A 27720-nucleotide genomic window follows, 5' to 3' on the forward strand; every position below is an offset into this window, starting at 1 on the left:
AAGCAATTTTAAAAGATTATTTTTCAAACATTGAACATATTTTTTGTCAGTAAAATGTTTGTCAGGAGAGTGTTGTACCTTGGGACACTTCTCATATTTTAATTTTTAACATCAATTATTTCAATCAAATTTAAAATCTGAAAGTCACATTAAAATACCCCAACATACTTCAATGAAATATATATATTTTTTAATTCAGACAGTTTGAAAATAAAATGCTGCCAGCCATTTAAAGTAAAAGTTCCAAGCTGTCCCAAGGTACAACATCCTATTGTATCTTGTGACACATCCTGTTGTACTATGGGAAAGTCTTTGTGATTCAGGAAACAGCCATATACTTGAACCAATTTTGCACCAGAAAAAAAAATCATGGTAGTGAATTAATCATCAATATTTAATAATGAATTATGAATAATGGATTATGAATTATTATCTAAAATTAAATGTGTTTAAAAGACTACATAAGATTAGAACATTGTTCCATGTTCCTAAACATACCTTAATTATTAATATCCATGCATATGTTGTACCTTGGAACGTTTCCTAAGGTACAAAATGTTTGGCTGTCCCAAAGTACAATCACCACGTTGTTTGAGAAGAACCAAAATGATGGTCAATCTAGATGCAATATCATTATTTTCTCATAAGCAAATTATTTAAAGTACTTCTCTTTTATAACAAAATAATATTTAGTAGATTAAATTTACAAATACAAAGACAGAAAATGAAATAAAAATGAAGAAAATATTTACTTTTGAGTCATGAAAGTAGTAGAGAAAGAAGGGTTCTAGCGTGCTTTTAGGGAAATGACCAAATCATCAATTTTCACACAAATTCATTGATTTATGAACCAAAAATGCAAAAAAACATGCAAAAACAGCATAAAACCCTTGAAAATCAACATTTTTTTTTGTCCAAAAACGAGGGAAATGCGTGAAAAAAGCCTCGTTTTTCAACACTTTAATGCTGAAAAACGAGGCTTTTAAAAAATAAAGAAAATTAAAGATTTAAATGGTAAATTCAAGTATATAGGCATCATTTGTTTCTTTACACTTCATTGTTCCCTTGTAATTATCATTATCAGCAGCTACGCTGTAAGACTGCTGTGCTATAGACTATTCCATCTCAATTGAGAAGCACTTATTATCACTATTGGACTTTGGGCGTTCCGAAAAAAGTTAGAACGCTGGAACGGGACAAATTTCTGAAAACTAGGTCACGCTTTGATAAAATTGATAACGCTGTTAGAGTTTCAGTGCTTTCGATTGACGTCAACAGACTGTTTCCTGGGCAATGGATCCATCTCGTTTTGTGATAACGCCCCGCGAAGTGGGAAGCTTCCCATTTTATGTTAAAATTCCCACTGCGTGGAACTTTCGACCATGAAACGGGAAGAAACGGTTGAAGAAAATATTTTCGCCTCTTCAATGTGAGTTGGTTTTATCATGCGTGTGATAAGATCGATGGTTTTTTAAGAAGAGTTGTTCATTTTTATAGTGATTATAACTTTGAAATCGCATTTTTTAAACATGCTAAAAACAAGGTGTTTTATTAAAATAAAGCTCATATTTACTACAATTACTATTGATTTTTGAAAACTCTTCCGATACTTTAAATGTACTTTGCAAAGTTGTTTTTGGTTCGATTATTTTAAGGACTTTTTATTCATTTTCATAGTAATTATAACTTTGAAATCGCATTTTTTTTTACTAAGTAAAATAAAAGTTTTACTAAGTAAAATAAAATTTTTACTAAGTAAAATAAAAGTTTTACTAAGTAAAATAAAATTTTTACTAAGTAAAATAAAATTTTTACTAAGTAAAATAAAATTTTTACTAAGTAAAATAAAATATTTGAAGTAAATAAATGATTAAAATAAAAGACTATACACAGCCAGAAGAGGCTATAGATCCAGACCAAAATCCGCTGCTACCCATACATCCATTTCGAATGTTAATAGCTGCGGGGTCAGGTAGTGGAAAGACAAATTTATTACTAAATTTGATATATGATTTATTAAACTTTGATGCGTTGTATATATGTGCTAAAGATATTTTTGAACCAAAATATGAAAAGCTACAAAGAGACTATACACAATTCGATGATGTTGAACTAGAGGATTTATTGGAAATATGTAAAAAGAAAGAAAGGGAGAAAATTAAACAGATGTACAATAAATTTAAAAAAGAAACGTTATTTGTTTCAAATCAAGACGATATGATTGATGTTGATTCTTTAGATAAAAATATGAGAAATTTAGTAGTATTTGATGACTGTATAACTGATAAAGATCAAACTAAAATACTAGAATTCTTTTTTAGAGCAAGAAAGAAAAATGCTTCAATAATTTACATATCCCAATCCTATTATAGTACACCAATTGATATAAGAAAAAACTGTGAATACTTTATATTTTTCAAGCTTCAAAATAGAGATATAATGAGTATAATTAGGGATATAGATGGCTCAATTGATGCAAATGAATTTAAGAAAATTTATCACAAAGCTGTTCAAAAGAAGTATGATTTTCTAGTATTAGACTTGAAAAGCGATCAGAGATATAGAAGGAATTTTAACCCTATATAAATGGAAGAAAAATTAGAAAAGTGGTTATATGTATATAGAAAGAGTTACAAATTTTATAATGATATCAGCTTATCCTTATCAGTGAGCAAGTTTTTATTTAGTGCATCGGGCCTATCAGCCTTCGCATTTATGCCTCTTGCTGCATTAAGTATTGGCGCTGGTGTTATTGAAATTATTGATAAATCTTTAAAGATTTCAGAACGAAAAGAAGAATATAAACAAGCTTACAAATTTTATATAAGTATGTTAAATTCATCAAAAGCTGGTGTAATATCTGAATCAGATATACTTATAAGAGAACAAGAATTTATAAAAGATTTAAAGTATTTTCCATTAGAAAAACATATGAAAAAAATGTGTCTGAATGGATATAAATAAGACCCCCCGTTTCAGGGGGTCTCTACCAGATACCCCTTAAAATCAGTAGCTGTGTTTCACGGCGTCCATCCTTCAACATTGAAGAGCCCTTTAAAATCATTATTAAATATAATTTTCAAGGGGATCGCTACCAGCTACCCCATAAAATCTTCCTAATTAATTCTATACATTCATAATTAATGCTATTTTTACATCAATATTTTGGACCATTCTGAGAGGAGAGAATCACCCCCCTTATAATTTAGGTTATTTAGAAACGTTGAACTGATTCTTTCAAAATTTCATCAGATATGTGAACACATATTAGATGTTTATATTCACCCTTAAACCATAGATTTAACTTTGAATCAAGTTATTTCACTTACGTTGATGGGGGGGGGGGGGGGTGAAACGCCCCCCCCGTAAGGGGGTTATAAAACGTCCCCCCCTTAAAAACCAGCTACGGGAATTCTCCCTGGCTGGAATTTCATGTAAATAAATGGGTAAGAAAACAAAGGGAGGTGATTTGGTAGGATGGGTACAAGATAAATTAAATCCACCTGAAATGCATGTACCTGGATATCAATACTGTGGTCCATTTACAAAATTAGAAAAGATATTAAAAAGAGGTGATCCTGGAATAAATAGAGTAGATAAAGCGTGTAAAAAACATGATATTGCATATAGTGAAACAAAAGATACGAAACAAAGACATGTAGCAGATCAAAAACTTTTAAATGATATAGATAGCATTGAAAATCCAACTAATGGTATTTATCCTTTAGGTGAAAAACAAGCAAGAGCTTTAATAAAACCAATAATCAAAGCAAAGAAAACTTTTGGTTTAGGAACTAAATTTATGATTTATTGTTTAAAATGTAAAAAAGAAACAGAAACAGATAATGCAGAAGAATCAGTTACAAAGAATAATAAACCCATTATGAAAGGAACATGTACAGTTTGTGGTTCTAAAAAGAATCGTTTTTTAAAGAAGACAGGGTGAGTAAGCCACTCACCCTAACAAAAGTGTATTATGATCCAGAGACTGGTTACTGTGGTATAAATGAATTACATCGTAAAACTAAAATTCCAAAAGATGAAATTAGAGAATTTTTACACAAACAAGATGAATATACCAAACATAAACCAATTGTTAGAAAATTTAAAAGAAGAAGAATATTTGTATCTCATATTGACGACCAATGGCAAGTAGATTTAATTGATTTGCAAAAATTTAAAAAATATAATGATAATACAAATTATATTCTTTCAGTTATTGATATATTTAGTAGATATGCTTGGGCTGTACCAATCAAAAGAAAAACTGGTGATTTAATAACGGAAGCATTCACAACTATATTTAAAGAAAGAATTCCAGAAAAGATTCAAAGTGATTTAGGTACAGAATTTTTATCTTCTAAAACTCAAAAGTTATTTGAAGACAATAATATAAATTGGTTTGCAACGGAAAACATAGAAATAAAGTGTTCTATAATTGAAAGATGGAATCGAACTTTGAAAACAAAAATGTGGAAGTATTTTACAGCAAATAACACAAGAAGATGGATTGAAGTACTAACAAAACTTGTAAAAAATTATAACAATTCTTTTCACAGATCTATTAAAATGACACCTGTTGAAGCAAGTGATGAAGACAATGAATCCATAGTATTCAAAAATCTTTATAAGCCAAAACATATACCAAAACCTAAATTTAATATAAATGATAGAGTTAGAATTTCAATATATAAAAAACCATTTAGAAAAGGATATTTACCTACTTTTACTGAAGAAACTTTTATTATTTCAAAAGTTTTAAAGACTGATCCAATTACTTATGAAATTAAAGATTTGAATAATGAACCTATAAAAGGAACACTATATGAAAAAGAATTGGTTCTTTATGATAAACAAGATGATGTATATACAATTGAAAAGATTATTAAAAAGAAAGGAAATCGATATTTCGTGAAATGGCTTGGTTCAATTCTTGGGTAGATGGACCTGTTCTTAGAATTTGTGTGTAAATAAATGTTTGAGAAAAATATAAGTAAGGTTTTAAATTCAAATATAAATTTATTTAATTATAGAATTGAATTAGAATATGACCATTTGAGAAAAAAGAATCATCACAATATAGTATTTAGTGCTAGAGATGATTTTAAATTGGATACATTTGATAATATGAGAATTATTGAAAATCAACTAAGAAAAGTAATTAAATTACATTACTTTAAAAAGATTATATTTGTAGATATTTATCCTGAAGGTGATGAATGGGGTAATGAAGACGCTTTAGATGTATGGTATTATAGACTCAGAGAGGCTTTAAAAATGAAGCATATAAAAAGAGTTGATAAGGAATTGCGTGTATTTTTATTTTAAATTTTCCTTTTGATTTAAATCTTCTCAACCCCCCCGAATTCAGGGGAGTTGACCCCCACCAGATCTGGGGTAGGTGATTCAACCCATCCAGATGTGGTGTCACCACTCACCAGATCTGGTGATCGGTCCTCCACTACCAGTATTCTGGCAGTGGAAATAATCATGTAAATAAAAATTTCCAGCAACTGAACATGGTTGATGGAAATATTGTAATATCTCTCTCTCTCTCTCTCTCTCTCTCTCTCTCTCTATATATATATATATATATATATATATATATATATATATATATATATATATATATATATATATACACATATATATATATTTTGAAAAGTATTTATAAAAACGTTTTCTAATAAATGTCTTCCTTAAAGGATATTTGTTTTGAGCAAATCAAAGATAATTATTGGTATGGACTGTTTGGTGATTTTAAATTGGTCATAGATGTTAATACTGGATATTTTAACGCTACTAAATTATGTAAAGATGGTGGTAAAAGATTTCATAAGTGGTTAGAAAACAAACAATCAAAGCAATTAATTGATTATGTAAATAAAAATTTCCAGCAACCGAATACGGTTGATGGAAATATTGTAAAAAAAGAGGGAGGAAAGGGTGAAATAGGCAATATAATTCGTGGTACTTATGTTTGTCGGCATTTTATTACTAATATAGCATGTTGGATATCACCTGAATTTTCAATTAAAGTTAATGAAATCGTAGCAAGTTATTATGAAAATGAATATATGAAAAAATATAAAAATAAACTATTTAAGATCAAAACTAAATTAGAACAAATTAAAAACAAAAATATTGAATTACAAAATGAAAATGAAAAATATAAAGAAGTGGAAGAAGATATAGTACCTAAAACTATAAACCCTAAAAAATTACATAGGTTTGCATTAATTCAGAAAAATAAAAAGAACTCTGATTATCCATTCTATATAGTTCGATGCCAAAAAGAATCGTACAAAAGAACTATTAATGATTTAAAAGCTAGATATCCTAACTTAGAAATAATAAAAGAAATTAGGTACAATCCAAATTCTATTAATTTATTCAATAGAATGAACGAAACAATTACTAACATCAATACTAAATTTAATCATCTTAGTTTGAATAGTGATTACAAATTAGAAGATTTAATTAAAGATATTGAAACTTTAAATCTTAAAAAACTTTAAAATCTTCCTTATTTTATTCTTTTTTGGGGGGTGATAATTCTCTCCCCCCCCCAAGAATGCCAAATTTTTTATCTTTATAAACTTGTATTTTTAATAAATGGATGGAATTATTGACGCTGAAAGCGTTGACTATTCAGATGTTGAATCATCAATTGATTCAGATCCAGAAAATTATGAACCAGTGATTAAAAATAATTATAGAGAAAAAATGTTGAATCGATTGAAATACTTTCAAAAACATTTCCCATCGTTAGGATTAAAAGTACAATACATGTTTCATCATTTGATTGATTTTTATTGTTTTGAAAAATATATCAATTATAATTATTTTGTAAAAAGAATATGTGAATACTATTCTATTAAAAATAAAATTAAATGTAACAAGGAATATAAAGAAAAATGGGACAAGTTTTTAAAGTATTTCGAATCATTAGAAAATGAAAAGTTTGTGATTAATAATCAAATTGTTGAAAGAGGACCAACATTACTACATTTTGATTATCCTGAAGAGATTTGGCGAAATAGAAATGATGCTTAATACTACTTTAGTTATAAAAGTATGACGGACCAAACTGGTCCGTCTGAGAAAATAGATGTCAAAACTATATTTATCTAAAATATTAAAAAATGTGAATAACTAAATATACGTTTAATAAAATGGTTTCCAGTAAATTATAATGGATAAAATTATAGATATTAAAAATAATAAATTGAATTTTAATGATAAAGATGTTTCCATTATACTTGATGAAGATAATAATCCTTGGCTTAAAGGAAATAATGTAGCAAACATTTTAGAATATGAAAGACCTAGAGATGCAATAAAAAGATATGTAGATAAGGAAGATATTTTAAAATTTTCTGTATTTTCAAGTAGCGTCAAAACGACGCTACCTGAAAATCAACCAAAAACTATATTTATTAATGAATCTGGTTTATATTCTTTGATTTTAAGCTCTAAAATGCCTAAAGCTAAAGAATTTAAAAGATGGGTAACTAAAGAAGTCTTGCCTAGTATACGTAAAACTGGTGAATATAAATTTCAAAAAGAATTAAAGAAAAAGGATAAGGAAATTAAAATGTATAAGGAAAATTTAGAAAAAGAGAAAAGAAGAAGATTACGATTAAAAGACTTGGCTATTCAATATAAATTACGAGATATGGATCAAATAGTATATATATCAACCAGCAAATCGTATGCTAAACAAAACAGATTTAAAATTGGTGGTGTTGAAAGTAAAGAAAAGTTAAAAGGAAGATTATGTAATTATAATTCTAGTTCTGCAAAAGGAGATGAATGGTACTTTTGTAAAATTTATAATGTATCCAATTACAGAACTATTGAAAATAGAATTTTAGATTTACTGGATAAATTTAAAGATAATCCAGATAAAAATAAAAAAGAAATGTTGCATATTCATTTTGATGATTTAAAAAATTTAATGGATTTTATATGTGATGATTATGAAGAAGAAATAGATTATTTAAACGATAATATTAAACAATATGTAGATAATTTAGATATTGATATCAAATAACCAGTAATTCCAAATAAAATATTCTATTAAAGAAATGTATTTAATAAATTACTTTTATATAAATGGAGAACCAGAAAACATGCACTATTTGCAAACTTTCATTATCTCAAGATTTTTTTTGCAAAAGAGGAAATCATCTAAGCAGTTATTGTAAAGATTGTGATTCCAAAAGAAAATATGAAAAAAGGGTTTGTGACTGTGGAAGACAATACACTGTCACTCATTATAAAAGACATTTAAGGTCTAATCTTCAAAAAAGTCTTATGGAAATCTGTTTATAAATTTGCCTGCCTATAAATAGTGACTCTGTCACGTCGTAATTTTTTTCCCTATAAATGGAGCGACTCTTAAATGCACAGACTGTTAAACAGTTACGTCAGTACTGTAAAGAAAAAAATATCGATAAGTATTCGAAACTAAAGAAAGCGTACCTTATCAGTCACATCATTGATAGGGTTCAGAGGCGTAAGTTTCGAAGAGAATTTCGTGGTTTTGATAACGATTTGTTTTCAAAGCCTAAACGGAAAAGAAAGCCACAGATTAAATGTGATGTTTGTGGTGTTTATTTTAAAGAATCATATAAAAAGACTCATTTAGAGTCACAAAAACATAAAAATGCATTATTTAATGAAGAAGGTATTCAAGAAATCGATACTGCATATGAATCAAGATTCAAAACTTATTCATTGAAAAATGTAAAAAACTTTATATTACCCGTAGAATTTTTAGAAGATTTAAGAAATGTAATCATTACAAAGATAAAAGAATTTGTAAATAAAATGGGATTAAAAGTGAATTTTAAATTGTTTTGTACATATAAAAGAGAGAATCAATATCAAGAATTTTCATTCAAAACTCAAAATAAAGTGCTATTAAAATCATCTGATTTAAATACATTTTATGATGAAACTATTGATAAATTATTGATGGAAATGGATGATTTTCAAGCAAGAGGATCAGGATGGGTCCTAAGTAAAATTAATAATTTAGAGCTCAGAATTAATAAATATAATCCACTTAGAGGCTCATCCTATATTGAATTACCAGATAAAATTAAGAACAAAAAAGCAATAATAAATGTAAAGAATGAAGATAATAAATGTTTCATGTGGTCAATTTTATCTGCTATACATCCAGTAGATAAAGATCCACAAAGAGTTTTAAAATATAGAGAATTTAAAAATGATCTAAATTTTAAAGGAATAGAATTTCCAGTTGCATTAACAGATATAACTAAATTTGAAAAATTGAATAATATATCCGTAAATGTTTATGGATATGAGCAATCAATTGTAACATTAAGAATTACAGATAATAAAAGAGAAAAACATGTAAATTTATTTTATATTCAAGATAAAGATAACGGTCATTACTGTTGGATTAAAAATTTATCTAGACTGATTAGAAATCAAATATCAAATAATAAAAAAAAAATTTATCCATGTGAAAGATGTTTAACTTATTATTATTCAGCAGAAAAATTAAAAACTCATGAAATTGATTGCAAAGGTAAAAAAGCTGTAAAGATTGAAATGCCTAGAAAATATGAAAGTATTTATTTTAAAAATGATCAGAATTCTTTAAGAGTACCATTTGTTATATATGCAGATTTTGAATGTTTGACTAGAAAAATAGATACCTGTCAACCAGACGAATCAAAATCTTACACTCTCAAATACCAAAAACATGAACCCATGAGTTTTAGTTATTACATCAAATATGAACATGGAGAATATAAAGTACCTGTTGTATATAGAGGACCAGATGCAGTGGCTAAATTTTGTAAAAAGATGAAAAAGGAAACAAAAGAAATTGAAAAGATTTATAAAGATATTAAACCATTAAATATGACTGCTGAAAATGAAGAGCACTTTCAAAATACAGATGAATGTCATATTTGTAATAAGCCCATTATCACTTGGGATAATTATAAAAAATATGGTGAAAATCCAGTAAATATGGAAGGTAAAAAGGTCAGAGATCATGATCATTTGACCGGTTTATATAGAGGTCCAGCTCATGAAACTTGTAATTTATGTTATCAAAATCCAAAGTTTGTTCCAGTATTTATTCATAATTTATCTGGATACGATGCCCATCTTTTTATTAAGGGATTGGGATATGATGAAGAAGATATTGATGTTATTCCAAGTACAGAAGAAAAATACTTTTCGTTCAGTAAAAAAGTTGGAAATTTAAAACTAAGATTTATAGATTCATTCAAATTCATGTCCAGTAGTATTGAATCATTGTCTGAAAATTTAAAGAAAGAGCAATATAGAGAGACTGCTAAATATATTCCAAAACATTTATTAAATTTAGTAATTAGAAAAGGTGTTTATCCTTATGATTATATGGATTAATGGGAAAAATGTAATGAAACACAATTGCCTTCCAAAGAAGAATTTTATAGCAAATTGAATGAAAGTAATATATCTGATGAAGATTATAAACACGCCCAAAATGTTTGGAAGGCTTTCAAGATTAGAGATATGGGTGATTATTCAGATTTATATGTTAAAACAGATGTATTAATTTTAACGGATATAATTGAAAATTTTAGAGACGTATGCCTCAAAACATATAAATTAGATCCCTGTTGGTACTATACAGCACCAGGGCTAGCTTGGGACGCTATGCTCAAGATAACTGAGGTAAATTTAGATTTATTAACTGATTATGATATGATTCTAATGCTTGAAAAAGGAACCAGAGGTGGTATATCTCAATGTTGTAACCGTTACGCCAAAGCAAATAATAAGTATATGAAGGATTATAATAAAGATAAAGAATCAAATTCTTTAATGTATCTAGATGCCAATAATTTATACGGATGGGCAATGAGTCAGTACTTGCCCTATGGTGATTTCAAATGGTCAATAATCAATATAGACGTGACTCAAATTCCAGATGATTCAGATACTGGATATATATTGGAAGTGGATTTGAAATATTCAAAGAAATTACATAAAAAGCATTCAGATTTACCGTTAGCACCAGAAAATAGAATTCCAAATGGATCCAGACAATCAAAGCTTTTGACCACGTTACATGATAAAAAGAATTATGTGATTCATTATCGAAATCTGAAACAATGTTTGGAAATGGGATTGAAACTAAAAAAGATACATAGAGTTTTAGAGTTTAAACAGTCCCCTTGGTTAAAGAAATATATAGATTTGAATACGGATATGAGAACTATTGCTACCAATGATTTTGAGAAAGATTTCTATAAGCTTATGAACAATTCTGTATTTGGCAAGACAATGGAAAATGTAAAGAAAAGAGTTGATATAAAATTATGTTACAATGCTAAAAAAGCTGAAAAATTAATATCAAAACCAAACTTTAAAGATAGGACTATATTTGCTGAAAACTTGACTGCAATTCATATGAATAAAACCAAAGTATATTTTAACAAACCAATTTATGTTGGCATGAGTATTTTAGATTTATCTAAACAATTGATGTTTGATTTTCATTATAAAGTTATGAAAACAAAATATGATAAGAGTTTAAAACTATTGTATCAAGATACTGATTCATATATTTATGAAATCAAGACTGATGATTTTTACAGCGACATGAAAGATATGATTGATCATTTTGATACATCAGATTACAAAGAAAATAATGAATATAACATACCTAGAGTAAATAAAAAGGTACTTGGTAAAATGAAAGATGAAAATAATGGTAAGATAATGACAGAATTTGAGGGATTAAGAGCTAAAATGTATGCTTTAAAAGTAGAAGATAAAGTGATTAAAAAATCAAAAGGTGTAAAGAAAATTGTGGTAAAGAACAGAATTTCATTTGAAGATTATAAAGACTGCTTGTTTTATAAGGTAAAGAAATATAGAGCAATGAATCTGATTCGAAGCCACAAACATGAAATATATTCAGTTCAAGTAAACAAAATAGTTCTGTCACCTGATGATGATAAGAGGCATATACTAGAAGATAGAATAAATACTCTAGCTCTAGGACACTACAAAATAACATGAATCTAAAGCCTGGAACGTTTTAGATGAGTCCTTGGATTATAAAAGATATCTGCCATCAATCATTATATTTTAAAAAATGATTGTATATAAATGGAGGCTATAGGTGATCTAAAATGCTTAGAGACCACTGATAAAATTCAGGATCTTGCAAGTCTATGTGAAGATTTAATGCATCTTAACAAACAATATTGTAATTCAGAATTGGATAGATTAATATCCAAATATCTAAAAAAAATGTATAATTATATGTTTGAGGTAGACAATTATACTGTTCGTCAAATGGGCTTAGATTTGTTGGAAAAAATTCCTTATCCTTATAAATCTGATTAAAATTTTAACACTAATAAATGGATATCAATTGGGACAAGGTTTCAAAAGAGGATTCTTTATCAGAAGATCTTATGCGACGGTTTTCTGAAGCATTAAACTAGTCGCTAGCCTCTCGATATCAAAAGATGTCCGAACCATTTATACTTGAATTTAGAGATAAAGTAGACTGGATTAATATTAGTGCGTATCAAATACTTTCAGAAAAATTTATTATGGAAAATGAAGATTTAGTTGATTGGAGTATTATCTCTCGATATCAAAGGTTATCGGAAAGATTTCTAACAATGTTTGCACACAAACTTGATTGGAATAAAGTATCTCAGTTTCAAATACTAAGCGATAAATTTCTTGTGGATAATGTTGGTAAACTAAATATGGCTTTGGTCTCTAGATATCAAAAAATATCAGAACATACTATCGAAAAACTTGATGATGTTGTGGATTGGAACAACATTTTTAAATATCAGAATTTATCTAAACCATTTGTTACTAAACATATTGATAAAATAGACGATTGTAATATTATGATGAATCTAGAACTCTCTGAAGAAATTATAAATATGATATATAAGCGTCAGATTTTAAAGCTGTTAGCTAAGATTTGTTTAAAGATGTAAATGGTGTTTTTCAATTTTCATTATTTTTTTAAAAGCCTCGTTTTTCAGCATTAAAGTGTTGAAAAACGAGGCTTTTTTCACGCATTTCCCTCGTTTTTGGACAAAAAAAATTGTTGATTTTAAAGGGTTTTATGCTGTTTTTGCATGTTTTTTTGCATTTTTGGTCCACAAATCAATGAATTTGTGTGAAAATTGATGATTTGGTCATTTCCCTAAAAGCGCGCTAGAACCCTTCTTTCTCTACTACTCATGAAGTTTTCTTCCTCTCACAAAATGGTCAATTTTATTCACTTGATGCTGATTTTTACTATGGAACCATTTAGTGGTGAAAGTTACTATTAGAGATTACAAAAGCATGGCTGCTAAAAATAGATTCTTCGAAATTAGAAATGTCCCAAGGAACAAATGTCCCAAGGTGTAACACTACCCTCTACATGCACTGCCTGGTAACAACTTTTATTACTGTTACTAATATAAGATATATAGTTTGAATTTGATTGATTTTGTGGGCAAACAGGAGGGGTTTTTAGAGTTAGAACCCCTCCTTGAACCCTTAATTTTAAGCCATATTGCTAATCCTAGTATGTTAATATACAAATGAGGGACACAATTTCAAAAAATCATATTTTCAAAACTGTTGTACACTTTGCAACAAGTAAACTTTTATTGCAAAACTATTATGTGACTTTTTTTGAAAAATAACAAGTTTTTTTTTTAGTTATAAGTGCTCAAAATGTGAGTCTTTTGTTGCACAAATACAAATACAAAAGTGACAATCAGCAACATACTCTGGGTCCAGCTAGGCTGATCCTAGTCAATGTATCAATCCCTAATGAAGATCAAAAGCTCTTTTAAAGCTATTCACCCCATCCGAAGTAACAGTTGCTTTAAACTTTTCCAAATAGTCCAGTCATATTATACAAAAAAAAAAAAAAAAAGGCTTAAGTTGAAAAACACAATGTACTTCTGATTTTTTAATTTGTTGTTTGTACCAGTTAGGGTAGTGTAAATCTAAGTTTGCAGTTTTCAAAAACCTATGCTTGCTGCGTAATTCGCGAAAAACTGCAAAATTTTCAGACTGTTTTTAGTTTTTCCTTGTAACTCCTAAACTATCCAACTTTTGATGCTAAATGATCAAATGAAAGCCCAAAACAAAGTCTGTACATTCAATAGTTCTTTTACAATAGCAAAACAAGCAAATCAACGGAAAATTCGATTTTTGAAGAAATGAGACAAAACACTTTTCAAGACAATATGGAAGATCCTATTCTAAAAAAAGGGTGCACAGAATGATACAGTAAGACTCTAATTCCTGTTTATATACGTATGTGTGCTGGAAAAACAATTTGGTTATAGAAAACTTACATAGGTCAATAATTGACAGCACTATGCAAATAAAGCAAACATTCGTATCCATATTCCTTTAACATTGATGAATTTTCGACCGTATTCAGGGTGGCGACAGATCAGGGAAATCAGGGAGATCAGGGAAAAGTCAGGGAACTTTATTAATCAGGGAAAAGTCAGGGAAATATCAGGGAATTCTGAAAAAATAACAAAAAATCAGGGAAAATTGATTTTTTGAAGAAAAAAAAATTATTTTTGCTTTACAAAATTAAGTACTCTTAATTTCCTTCCTCATTTTCTGCCAATTTTCTGTTCAAAAAAAAAGTAAAATTAATGAGGTGCGATTATACACTGCCGCATATTTGTGCATCTTTTTTCTGCAACGTCAAAGTATTGAATCTTACTTACTAACCACAGGATGAACTTCCTAAGATTGCTTTTGTGTCTGTTACGTTGTTTATTTTACCTAGCTTGAAATTTCCTTTTACGCTTTCAATACTACGTAAAATAAACAACCTTACAGGCAAAGAGGAAGCCTTCAAGTATGCCTTGGCTCCTTTGCCTTTATTCCATTGTCTCGAAGTAATTAGCGTACTGTAATCACGATTTCAAGAAGAAATCTTTGGTTTTTGAATTAAAACTATAGAAGCTTAAAAGTTATTACTTCTTCACGTTTTTAATTTAATTTCTAAAATTGAACTTTCAATTAAAAAAAACTTTGTTTTTTGCTGTTATACTATTCGTTGTCACCGCAGATTATAAAGGTTTTCTTTCCTTCAGACTTTTGTGATTCTTTAATTTTATAACCAAGTTATATTCTTCCTTTATATATTTTGAAATTAACTAATTGCTTTTTTTTCCTGTTTTTTCCTTGCATTTCAAAGTTGTTTGTTACAAAAGCAATCTAAGATTTTTTCTCGGTACATACTGAAATCATTTGAAATAGAGTTAACTTGTGTACTTAAGTATATATGTTTATTTTTTTATTGTTAAAATGCTATATTCATTCATTAAAACCTATGTTCTTGATTAGAGAAAATCTCCCTATGAATGGTTGTCAAATGGTTTCATCTGTTTAGCATAAATATGTCAATTAGTTATATAAGAATAACTACATTACTTCTATTCTTTCACTATTACTTGTTAGTCTTGCAACAATTATTATACTGTTTGAAAACTTAGTTCAAAATATTTTCTATTACTTTTTAGTTCTATCATAAATACACATGTTTTTAAAAGTAATTTTAAGTTTCTTAAAATTCTTATGCTAAGTGGTTTCTGGAACTAAAGTATTTTTTTTATTTTTCTATAATCTTTCCATTTGTGTATAAAAATTTAATATACTGTTTTGTAGGTTATTCCCCCCCCCCCAAAAAAAAAAAGTTGTCTTGTTTTTTTTTAAACCGTTTTATTAAAAAAAAGTAGCATGTTTTTAAAATCTATCTTTAATTCAACACCTTTACATAACTTAAAACGTTTAAAATACTGCATTTTATACAAATATACAGTGGATTTCAAGTAAAGCAAAGAAAGAAAACCATTATCGTTGGTAACATAAATCAGGGAAATTTGGTGAACTTAATCAGGGAAAAGTCAGGGAACTTTTTTTCACAGTTCCTGTCGCCACCCTGGTATTTCATTTTTCAACTGGAAAATTACGTACCAGGTTTTATTTTGAATGGAGAATAATTTTGGTATCAGCCGAATTTGTAATGAGATTTAAATATCCAAAGTCGTTCGAGCAGAGAAACAAAGAATAAATGAAAATGAAAGTGTGCTCATTCTTTTTGCAAAAGCTAATGAAACTGTCCAGGTTTATCATATCAAACGTAAAGCTTCTGCGGGAAACCTAGGAAAAATGTACCCCTATACACTTTAAGCGCAATATTGTCGAATGTTTATTCTTATTGAAAAATCATTCAAGCAGAAAGTATGGAAAATAAGGATGCACCTAGAAACATTAACCAAAATGCTTCAACTTTTTCCACTTAGCAGTCCTCAATTTCTATGCAAAAAATGTTCGCCTTTATTTACAAGAGATGTAAAAAACAGGGTGAATCCAAAGTATTTTTATGTGCACTGGAAGAAACTTCACGGTTTTGCGAATCAATAAATTTTCGCCTATATTGTGAGCATACATGTGTAATGAATGAACTGGTTCTAATGAAACGCAGGTGTCCTAAGGCGAGCTCAGCGAGGACAGAAACCTCGCGTAGAGTAAAAGGGCAAGAGCTGGCTTGATCTTGATTTTCAGTACGAATACGGACCGCGAAAGCGGGGCCTATCGATCCTTTTGATTTTACGAGTTTTATGCAAGAGGTGTCAGAAAAGTTACCACAGGGATAACTGGCTTGTGGCAGCCAAGCGTTCATAGCAACGTTGCTTTTTGATCCTTCGATGTTGGCTCTTTCTATCATTGCGAAGCAGAATTCGCCAAGCGTTGGATTGTTCACTCACTAATAGGGAACGTGAGCTGGGTTTAGACCGTCGTGAGACAGGTTAGTTTTACCCTACTGATGATCGTCGTTGCGATAGTAATCCTGCTCAGTACGAGAGGAACCGCAGGTTCGAACACTTGGTACATGTGCTTGGTCGAGTGACTAGTGGTGCGAAGCTACCATCCGTGGGATTATGACTGAACTAAATGGGGTATGGCAGTTAATGTAGGGAAATGTCAAGTGCTACACTTAGGTCATGGAAATAAGCGTATGTGATATCGTTTACAGGGTTCAGTCATAAATCAGGCAGAAAATGTTATGGATCTGGGTGTCTTTATAAATCAGGACTTCAAGTTTAGTCAACAGTGCAGTATTGCTAGTAACAAAGCCAACAAAATGCTTGGGTTCATCAATAGATCTATTTCAAACAAATCTAAGAAAGTTCTTCTGCCTTTATATAGGAGTTTAGTAAGACCTCATTTGGAGTATGCTGTTCAGTTTTGGTCGCCTTATCTGAAGAAAGATATTTTTGTATTGGAAAGGGTTCAAAGAAGGGTAACTAAATTAGTAAGGGGACTCTCCGATTTAGATTATGATACCAGACTTAATAGGCTTAACATGTATAGCCTGGAGCAAAGGAGAGTCAGAGGGGACATGATTCAGTTATTTAAATTTATCAAAATGAAAGATGTAAATGGATTAAATTTTTGCGGGGAAAGCAGGACAAGGGGTCATTGTTTTAAGCTATTTAAATCTCAGGCTAACTTGGAAATCAGGAAAAACTACTACTTTAGCAGGGTCGTGGGCACTTGGAATAGCTTACCGGAAGAGGCGGTAATGAGCAAGGGAGTGGATACCTTTAAGAGGGCCATTGATCTTCATTGGGGACTAATTAATTGACTAGGACCAGCCTAGCTGGGCCCAGAGCCTGTTGCTGGTCGTCACATTTGTATTTGTATTTGTATTTGAAACTAAAGAAGAGCCTGAAAGAACTAATCCATAATTGTAACATATTAAACAATTCAGTTTTGTGCTTTTTCGGTGAATTTAATGAATTATGTTCATGTTAAATTATTTTGAAGAACTGGGATGACTCAAGGACGTTTTTACTGTCTTCAGATACATCTGAACAACTGCGCGCTAGCGGATTATGATTATATTTGACTTCTCAACATCAGAGTGCTCCTGAGGAAATGCTTTTCCAAATTCTGTAATAAACAACACCTCAATGATAAGTTGCTCCCTAGGTTTGGACTTGAGGGCATCGAAGAAAAAAACAACTAGAGAAACTGAATCGCCATCGAATAAAGTACATCTCAACAGATCGTAATCGATGATGAAGAGGATGTGGATCTATTTTTTTTTTTTTTTGCTGTCTCAAACATTCGAAATATTTCCTTTCAGAAAAGTGCCAAGGTCCAGTTAATTTGTATTCAGTTTTATTACTTTTTTTTTCAACTGAGGAAAAAGGGAATACCTCTTAGATACTTACCTTTTCTTCATGCAGTTAGTGGATGTGATACCACATCTTCCCATCTCTGGTTAAGAAAAGCAAAACTGCACGGTGTTATTCAAACGAACTGGTGTAAGGTTGACCAGGCCACCATAGCTTTCCTTCCTGAAGTGATTCCCGAAGCTGTAGAGATGGAGCTGGTTGCTCTGTATGGAAATGAGGCATCCCCCAATATCCTGCGACAGTATTCAGTTCTACCTGTTCCTCAAAGAATCATGTAATGCAATTGTGTACCGTCTTTGTTAGTCTTCAACCAAAAGAGTAGCTTCATTCCGTTCGTATCGCAGGTACCAACAAGTAAACAAATGGTTGGCAGGGGAGAAGGACGCTTCAGAGCGTAGTTGGTCGAAGACCAACATAAATTTTGATATTGGTTCGTCACCAACCACTACATTACTAACGATCCAGCCTCACCTGCCCTTTTCAGATTTTTCTCATTTTAGTGTAAGAAGGATATATGGGAGTATGCTGTTGTTGCAGAACTGATCTTAGCTGCTCAGCTTTGTGCAATCTACCATTTGAAAAGACTGTACACAACATCTTTGCCATTCCAACCAAAAAAAAGAAAAATGATAAAATGAAAAAAATGACATATCCTCCTTTTTTTCAGTTCCAGAGTACGATCATACCCATCAAAGACAACATACAATCAAGACGTTAAGTGTAGTTAATTTTTAAGATAGGTTTTTATGATAAATCTAACATGTAAATAGTTTCACCCTTTTGAAATCATTCTGTTTTTTTTTTTTTCATTTGTCCATATCTCTCTTATTCTAATGGGAAGTGTTTTGTACTGAAAATATTTTGTTCAAAAATATTATCTATTCAAAACCAAACTCGGTAGATAACTTTCCTGTCGAAAAACGAAATACGGCCGAAAATTCATCAATGTGAAAGGCATAGATAAGTAGGGAAGGAATGTTTGCATTGCCTACATAGGATTGTCAACTATTGGCCTATTTATTTTTTTCATAACCACCCTGTTTTGGCAGCAAACATAACTTATATAAACACACATTAGAGTCTTATTATATCATTATTTGCCCCCTTTTTTTTAGAATAGGATCTTCCATATTGAAAAGTGTTTTGTCTCATTTCTTCAAAAATCGAATTTTCTCGATTATTTGTTTGTTTTGCGATTGTAAAAGAACTATTGAATGTACAGACTTTGTTTTTTGGCTTAAATGTCCCAAACAACATATTAAAAAATCAGAACTGCATCTTGTTTTGCGATTTTAATGTCTAATATGACTGGACTAAAATGCAGATAGAAGTACAATAAATTAGTTTCACTGGATCTCCCTTTCTTAAAACCATACTTTGTACCCGATATCTGACAATTATTTTCCAGAAAGTTCCCATACTTATGAAAGTTACTTAAAAATCTTTAGCTTTAAGAGTTTCAAAAATTTTATTAACTGCCGAAGTTAGACTCCCTGGTCTATAATAGTTGCTTATCTTCCCTTTTGTACCTATCTTAAAGAGGCGTGAACAATATTAAATCTGAAATCGAGCTCATTCTACATTTTAGTAAGGTTACCCAAATGACAGTTTATCAACAACTAGTGTCAAAACCACTACATGAAAGCATTTCTGTTGCATTGCAAAACAATGATAGTTGTATTTGTGCAGCATTACGAACCATTAATCAGGGGTGCCATCCCCCAAGAGCAAGAGCGCATCCCCCAAATCCCCCAAATCATACGGGCTTCCAAAATAGAAAAATGCCCCTTAAACAACCCTCCTAAAAATTTTAATGGTGCAGTCTGCTCCATGACCCCTCTCCTTCCACCCTAGGTGGGTACCCTTGCATTCATAGAGTGATGTACAAAATGTATTCAACGAACTGTATTGCAGATTGGATGTGTGTTGTGTAGCAAGAGAGTCACACATTGAACATTTGTAACTGAAAAGGATTTGGTATATTTCTATTCTTTTTACATTATATCAATTATTGTGCAGTAGTTTCGGAAATCTGATTTTTTTTAAATCGGGTCCATTAACCCTGTATATACCTGTAAGGGTTTAAAATTTCTCCCAGGAGAGAATTCTGGTAGTACCAATGAGTTAATCAATTGTTTATCTTCATATGTAGTGTTTTAATTATGAACTTGCGTTCAAAATTAAAATTAAGTAAGCATATGCATTTCATTCATAAATTGAAAACTGTGTGCTTCTTGCAGGTATTCCTGTTAGTGAGCGTTTTGCTTTTTGTCTGAATACATTATTGTCTGACATTGCATGTTTTCATGAAAGCTTACGAGATGAAGTAAGTAATGCATATTCAATACAAAATTTTTTAACATTTAGTGCCATTTAGGCCGTAACTCCTAAAATGTTAAAAAATAAACTTTTTTGAAATTCTAATTTCTTGTTTTCAATATGTTCTCTATTTTAAAAATACAAATTTATTATAATTTAAATTTATTTTTTGCTTATGAAAAGATATATCATTTAGTGTGTTAAAACAAAAAGGTAAATTTTAATAGATTTCTTGGGTACTGTTATTATATTTTCACTATTTTATCTCAACAAAATTTAAAAAAAATAATAATAATACAGTGAAACCTGTGTAAGTTGACCACTTGCAGTGCACTACTTTAGTGGTCATCTTAAGCAGGTGGTCAACTTATAGAGGTTGAATTACATGATATAGATCTACTTCTGTGCCTGAAAATGGCGGTAAACTTAGACAGGTGATCAACTTACAAGGGTGGTCAACTTTACAGGTTTTATTGTAATAATAATAATACACAAATGTAGTTTGTTCTTTTTGAGTTTAAAATATTAAAAAAAAAAAACTGTTTGCATTAAAATTTGTCTATTTATGTGTCAACAGATTTAAATATATATATTTTTAGCATATACTGTCTTAAAAGTATATGTTACTCTTATTTCATTACCTATTAAAGCTAATAATTCAAGCAGATTTTTGGAATTTATACCTGTATTATTTTTAGATAATTGCGGCTCAAGTTGAACTACTGGGTACTTTGGCTAACCTTTGCAGGAACTATAAAGAAAAAGAATCAGTTAATTCTCGATGTAGTGCTGCAAGAGGTTAGTTTTCTTTCTTTATTTCTTTTTTTCTAAATTCAAACACATGCATTTCATTATGTATTTCATTCATTTTAAATAAAAAAAACTTTCTTTGTTGTAAAAAGTTTAAGCATAGGAAAGAAAAAACATTTTTATGTAGGATTTGACAGATGTAAATTGAAATTATTATTTAAACAATTATATTATAAAAATTAAATAAAAAGATCAGTTGTTAAATTAAATTGAGTGTTGTTAAAGAACATAATTCGCTGGGACTAAAATTTTGTGCAAAATTGAAGGATGTATTCAAAAATTTGTTAGATCCCTTCTTTACTGCCTCTCTTAAGCCTACTGATATTGATATGGTTTGGCTGGAGTTGATGAGCAGTAAGGGCATAAAGCTACGCTTTGGAAACATTTATAGGCCACCTAATTCAAACCAGGGACAAGATGAACAGATGTACCGTATTATTAGTGACATGTCTAGTAAGGGATCCGGTATCATAATGGGGGATTTCAATTTTCCGGGTATTGATTGGAATAATTTTTATCCTGGTAATGGCAAAGAAGAGGAATTTTTAAAAGTAATTGGTGACTGTTTCTTAGATCAAGTTGTAACTCAGGGAACTCGAGAGGAGGCCATTTTGGATCTAGTTTTTTGTGACATAGGTAGTTTTGTTCAGGGGTTGAGTGTAGGGGAGCATATTGGAGATAGTGATCATAACAGCATTAGGTTCCGGGTTAAATTTGAAGTGTGCAAAGATGATAATTTTAGGTTTGTGCCCAATTTCAGAAATACCAATTTTGTTGCACTTAGGCAGAGCTTGAAAGAGGTTTTTTCGTCAGGGTTGGAAAATAATGACGTAGATCAGCAGTGGACGGAATTTAAGGATAAACTTGCTAAAACCGTTGGGGACTATGTTCCATTTAGGAGAAAAGGTGTTAGTACCAAAATTTGGCCCATGTGGTTCTCCAGGGAGACTAAAGTAGCTCTTAATTATAAGCAAGCCACTTTTCATAAGTTTAAAGAAACTGGTCAGAGTGCGGAGAGGCTCCAGTATGGTAAGGCAAGGCGAAATTTTAAGTATTTGGTACGGATTCAGAAAAGGGAATTGGAGCAAAGGCTGGCAGATGACATTGAAGGGAACCCTAAGAGGTTTTTTGCTTACACTAATTCTAGGAAAGCTCCAAACAGTCAAATTGGGCCTTTGGTTGATGAGCATGGAAATTTAATCCAAAACGATAGGGATATTGCAAATGTTCTAAATAACTTTTTTTCCAGTGTGTTTAACGATAACTGTATCTCAACAGTTGACACTAACAAGACACAAGCTATTATACAGCTTGAGGATTTTGTATTTTCCAGGGAGGAGGTTTTATTTCATTTGAAAAAGATTAAAGCAACTAAAGCTCCGGGACCAGATAATATTTATCCAAAAATTTTAGTTGAATGTGCAGAGGAATTAGTGGATGTTATTTTGAATATTTTCAATGCTTCTTATAACTCGGGGACGGTGCCAGAGGACTGGAAGCTGGCTAACATAACGCCACTCTTCAAGAAGGGGTCTAAAGGTATTGCTGGGAATTATAGACCTGTAAGTTTGACTTCGGTGATTTGTAAGATTTTCGAAACTTTGATCAAAATTAAGATCATGTTGTTCTTAGAGACTAATAGTCTGTTGACTAGTTTGCAGTATGGTTTCAGGAAAGGTAAATCCTGTACTACTAATTTATTGCATTTCTACGACAAGGTTACCTCAGCTTTAGATAACAAAAAATGTGTGGATGTTGTTTATATTGATTTTCAAAAAGCTTTTGACAAGGTACCGCATGTTGCTCTTCTCAGCAAGTTAGCTGACATTGGAATAGGAGGAAAAACTTTACTTTGGGTTAGAAATTGGCTTACTGGTAGGAAGCAAAGAGTAGTTGTGAGAGGAAATCATTCTAATTGGAGTGATGTTTTAAGTGGGGTTCCTCAGGGATCAGTTTTAGGGCCTCTTTTGTTTATTATATTTATGAATGACATCAATGAAAATATTTCTGGAAGCATGAATTGTTTTGCTGACGATGTAAAAGTTATGGGGATTGTCGAAAATGAAGAACAAGTAAAGCAGCTGCAAGAGGATTTAGATCATATTACTAAGTGGGCAGATAAATGGGGTATGGCAGTTAATGTAGGGAAATGTCAAGTGCTACACTTAGGTCATGGAAATAAGCGTATGAGATATCGTTTACAGGGTTCAGTCATAAATCAGGCAGAAAATGTTATGGATCTGGGTGTCTTTATAAATCAGGACTTCAAGTTTAGTCAACAGTGCAGTATTGCTAGTAACAAAGCCAACAAAATGCTTGGGTTCATCAATAGATCTATTTCAAACAAATCTAAGAAAGTTCTTCTGCCTTTATATAGGAGTTTAGTAAGACCTCATTTGGAGTATGCTGTTCAGTTTTGGTCGCCTTATCTGAAGAAAGATATTTTTGTATTGGAAAGGGTTCAAAGAAGGGTAACTAAATTAGTAAGGGGACTCTCAGATTTAGATTATGATACCAGACTTAATAGGCTTAACATGTATAGCCTGGAGCAAAGGAGAGTCAGAGGGGACATGATTCAGTTATTTAAATTTATCAAAATGAAAGATGTAAATGGATTAAATTTTTGCGGGGAAAGCAGGACAAGGGGTCATTGTTTTAAGCTATTTAAATCTCAGGCTAACCTGGAAATCAGGAAAAACTACTACTTTAGCAGGGTCGTGGGCACTTGGAATAGCTTACCGGAAGAGGCGGTAATGAGCAAGGGAGTGGATAGCTTTAAGAGGGCCATTGATCTTCATTGGGGACTAATTAATTGACTAGGACCAGCCTAGCTGGGCCCAGTGCCTGTTGCTGGTCGTCACATTTGTATTTGTATTTGTATTTAAAAATGATCTGTAGAGAAAGCTCTCACTTGTTGAAAATTAGAAAAACTTGTGTGTCAGGGGGACATTTTGTTGTTGTTTTCTTTTTTTAAAACTTACATTTGAAGTTACCGATATTATTCAAAACAAACATTTTTTTGGGTATGAGCAGTAAATGTAGTTGTTGATGATTGCCCATGCCTAAATCTGAAGTGGAAAAAATTAGTTTTTACACATCAGTTTTTTCTTTTTCAATATTTCCAACAACTATAATGTAAAATGCGCAATCCTTTTATACTTTTGAAAATAATTGAAATTTCTCTCTCAAAGTATGGAACACTCAAAAACAGGGGCGTGCACAGAAATTTAGGGTCTGTCACAAATGACTTTTATGGGGCCCCTCCATATTGTTTTTCCTTGTGTCCTACATAGATTTCACGGTTTTTTAAAAAAGTCTTGGGCCGCTTTCAGGCTTGAGCTTCTGTCAACAGGTGTCTCTTCTCTCCCCCCCCTTTTGTACAGGCTCCTGCTCAAAAATGTGTATGAATGTTGTCTGATATTATTTAAGTTAAATTTTTTTAGAACTATGCGAATGTTTTTCCTTTTTTACAATTCTTTTAAGTGTAAGAGTCATACAACATTAGGATTTCAATTATTTATTAAATTTTGGAATACTTATGTAAATTTAGTGAAATAAAACTAACAGTTTGTAAGAATTTGCATAAAGCAGAGTAAAATTGTGTAAAGAGCACAAGACTCTAAGTGCAAACGCAGGGGCGTAGCTAAGGGGGGGGGGTTTGGGGACCCTCCGAAACGTTTGTCCCAAAAAAGAGAGAGAGAGAGGAAAAAAAAGAAAAAGAAAAAATTAAATGACTTCTTTCTGAGTAACAAAAGTAAAAAATTCACTTCGCTCCCCCCCCCTCCCAATGCCATTGAAAATCTCCATGAGTGACCCTCAAGCGTAAAAACGCCTCCCTCTGCTGCGATAATTTTTTGATAATTGACTTAAATTTGACACTGCACTTTAGAAATGAGATTGATTTGTTAAATCCATGTATTTGTAGCTTTTCTTCGAAATAGATTCTGCAAATTGTTGAATATGTTTAATTTTATGAGTGGGCGCAGTGGGAATATTGCATACAGTCGAATCTGTATATTTCGAATTTCACAGGAAAGAAAAAAATCGAGATAAAGAGGTTTTGAGATATGGGGGCTTTAAGAAACTTTATAGAAATTTGGAATATGATGGTGAAAATTTGAAATCGATACTAAAGACAATATGGGCTCTTGATCAAAATTCCTCTCTATTAGTTTTGTTAGGTCTTTATTCTGTTATTACATTATTAAGTGCTTTATAACGAGTTTAAGGATTCATTTTGACACTAAAAGAAACTCTAAGAATATTTTTTTTCAAGAAAAAGTCTTTTATTGCTTTTTGGTCCCTGATTTTTTTTTTTTTTTTTGATTTATTATTTATCCTCTTGAGGTTAGCAATTGCTGCAAATCTAACTTGGCCAGTATTCTACGATTTTCCTTTTTTCATCACTTGAAAAAATTTTATACTTTCTTTTTACTTGTATCATTTCAGTTTTCTAAAGAATCACAATTTTAAGAAAGAGAACAACCAAAGAACAGTACTAATCCAGATAACAGAGCAAAAAGGTTTTTAACTTGAATGACCTTTAACCATGAACTTGAAATGTTCATCTTAAATATCAAACCTGTGAATTTCACCCCTTTACGTAAAGAGTACTCTTCTTCCAAGAAAGTGCGCGAAACGACTGTCCTTTTGTTAATCTTCCAAGAAAGCCTATTCGTGGAACGTATTGCTCCCTTTTTTCCACTGCCCCCTCAGCTCTTGAAGACAATTCCTCTATTTCTGAGTTGAAGAAAATGTTTTTGTTTGCTGCTTTAAAGATCATATTGGGCTTTGAATCCAAAAATGATAGCATAACCGGAATTCGAGACGATAGAGATTTTTGTTGGTCTGGTCTCGTTGTGTGTCATAGGAACATAGGTCATAGTCAAAATGACCTTTGCTAACCAGAGTATCCATTGCAATCACATTGATTTTTCAGCGTATTCTTTTGGAAACGTACAGTCTGTTTAAAATAGTAAATTCTAAGTAAAAGCTGTTGCATAATGAAGCGAGCAAAACTGATAACAAGCTTTTTTAATCCTAAAGAAAAAAAATGAAAATGACGAAAAGGATTGTTCTAAAAAGAGAAGGTTAACGTCAGCTGAAGAAACGCAGTGTCTGCAAAGCAGCATTAGTCCCATCGGACCCTTCTGAAGGCAATTTTATTTTAATTCAAAATAAAAACTGCATAGCATTACATAAATAAAATATTAAAAAACGAAATAAATCTAGACTATTTCTGTTAGCTTGGTTCGCATTAAAAAGTAGAAAATAAAAAAGACTTCTGTTTATAACACTCGAAAATTGCTGTTGCTCTCTCAAATAGATATTTATGTGAATTCTAAAGCAGCTAATAAAATTAAAAATAAAACTTGAGAGGAGAACACATATGCAGCTTTGAGCGAATAACTTTCTACCGCCTATATTTCATCCTGATTTTTTTTAAATTCAAATTTTATTAACTGCTTTAAAATTAGCATAAATGTAAATACATAAAAAGCAACATATAAATATAACGATATGAAAAGCAATTTAATTTTTCGCGGGTTATATTTCAAGGAGTCTTCTTTTATTTCATTTCATACTTTTAGTGCATACCAAGTTAGTAAAAATAGTCTTTATAGTCTGACCACTGATGAGAATGAAAGTCAAACATCCACTTTACAGGCGGAAATGGATGCATCTATTAGCTTTCAGGGATGCCAGCTTTTGTAGATGTGTGTTAGCCTCTGAATTAAGCAGTCACACTGAAATGAATATGGATCACGCTCATTGGTTTGGATTGACTGGTTTTGACAAAACAGTTGCTAGAAAATTTCACTTTAAATTAAATGGAGGGAAAATAAAAAAAAGTTAAATTTTCCATAACATTAAAAAAATATAAAAAAATTCTTTGCTTTTGTTTTGTTTGACACAAGTATCGGACTTGGGGCACTCCATTCCAAAGTATGTATGATTCACCTCCCTTTTATTTTTTTTTAGTACTAAAAAAAGTTTACATATATATATGTGAGTATATATATATATATATATATATATATATATATATATATATATATATATATATATATATATATATATATATATATATATATATATATATATATATATAAAAGAAGTAACCCCCCCCCCCCCCCCGAAAGTCGGGTCCAGCTACGCCTCTGGCAAACGTTTACAATGTAGAAATGCACAATGGTTGTAACAAATACATATCTTTTATTTTAACCTAAACCGAGTCGGATTAAAATTTTTGCTGTGTGTTCAGTATTTGACTTTTGGAGAGTACTTTCAGTTTTTATTTTAACTTTGATTTAGAACAATAAATAAAACGAATACAAGT

At 30.7% G+C, this 27720-nt stretch overlaps 1 protein-coding gene across 1 annotated transcript in view; it reads left to right on the forward strand.

The window, feature by feature from the left end:
* The window catches only part of LOC129233219 (phosphatidylinositol 4-kinase alpha-like), a gene marked incomplete at its 3' end in the record, with an annotated part of 78194 nt that overhangs the window by 9088 nt on the left and 41386 nt on the right, over window positions 1-27720 (forward strand). Inside the window, 2 exon segments of the mRNA XM_054867276.1 lie at window positions 20492-20577; window positions 21269-21356. Coding sequence (XP_054723251.1) covers window positions 20492-20577; window positions 21269-21356 — 174 coding nt within the window.

Source organism: Uloborus diversus, unplaced genomic scaffold (genome assembly GCF_026930045.1).
Source record: "Uloborus diversus isolate 005 unplaced genomic scaffold, Udiv.v.3.1 scaffold_257, whole genome shotgun sequence".
Taxonomy (NCBI): domain Eukaryota; kingdom Metazoa; phylum Arthropoda; class Arachnida; order Araneae; family Uloboridae; genus Uloborus; species Uloborus diversus.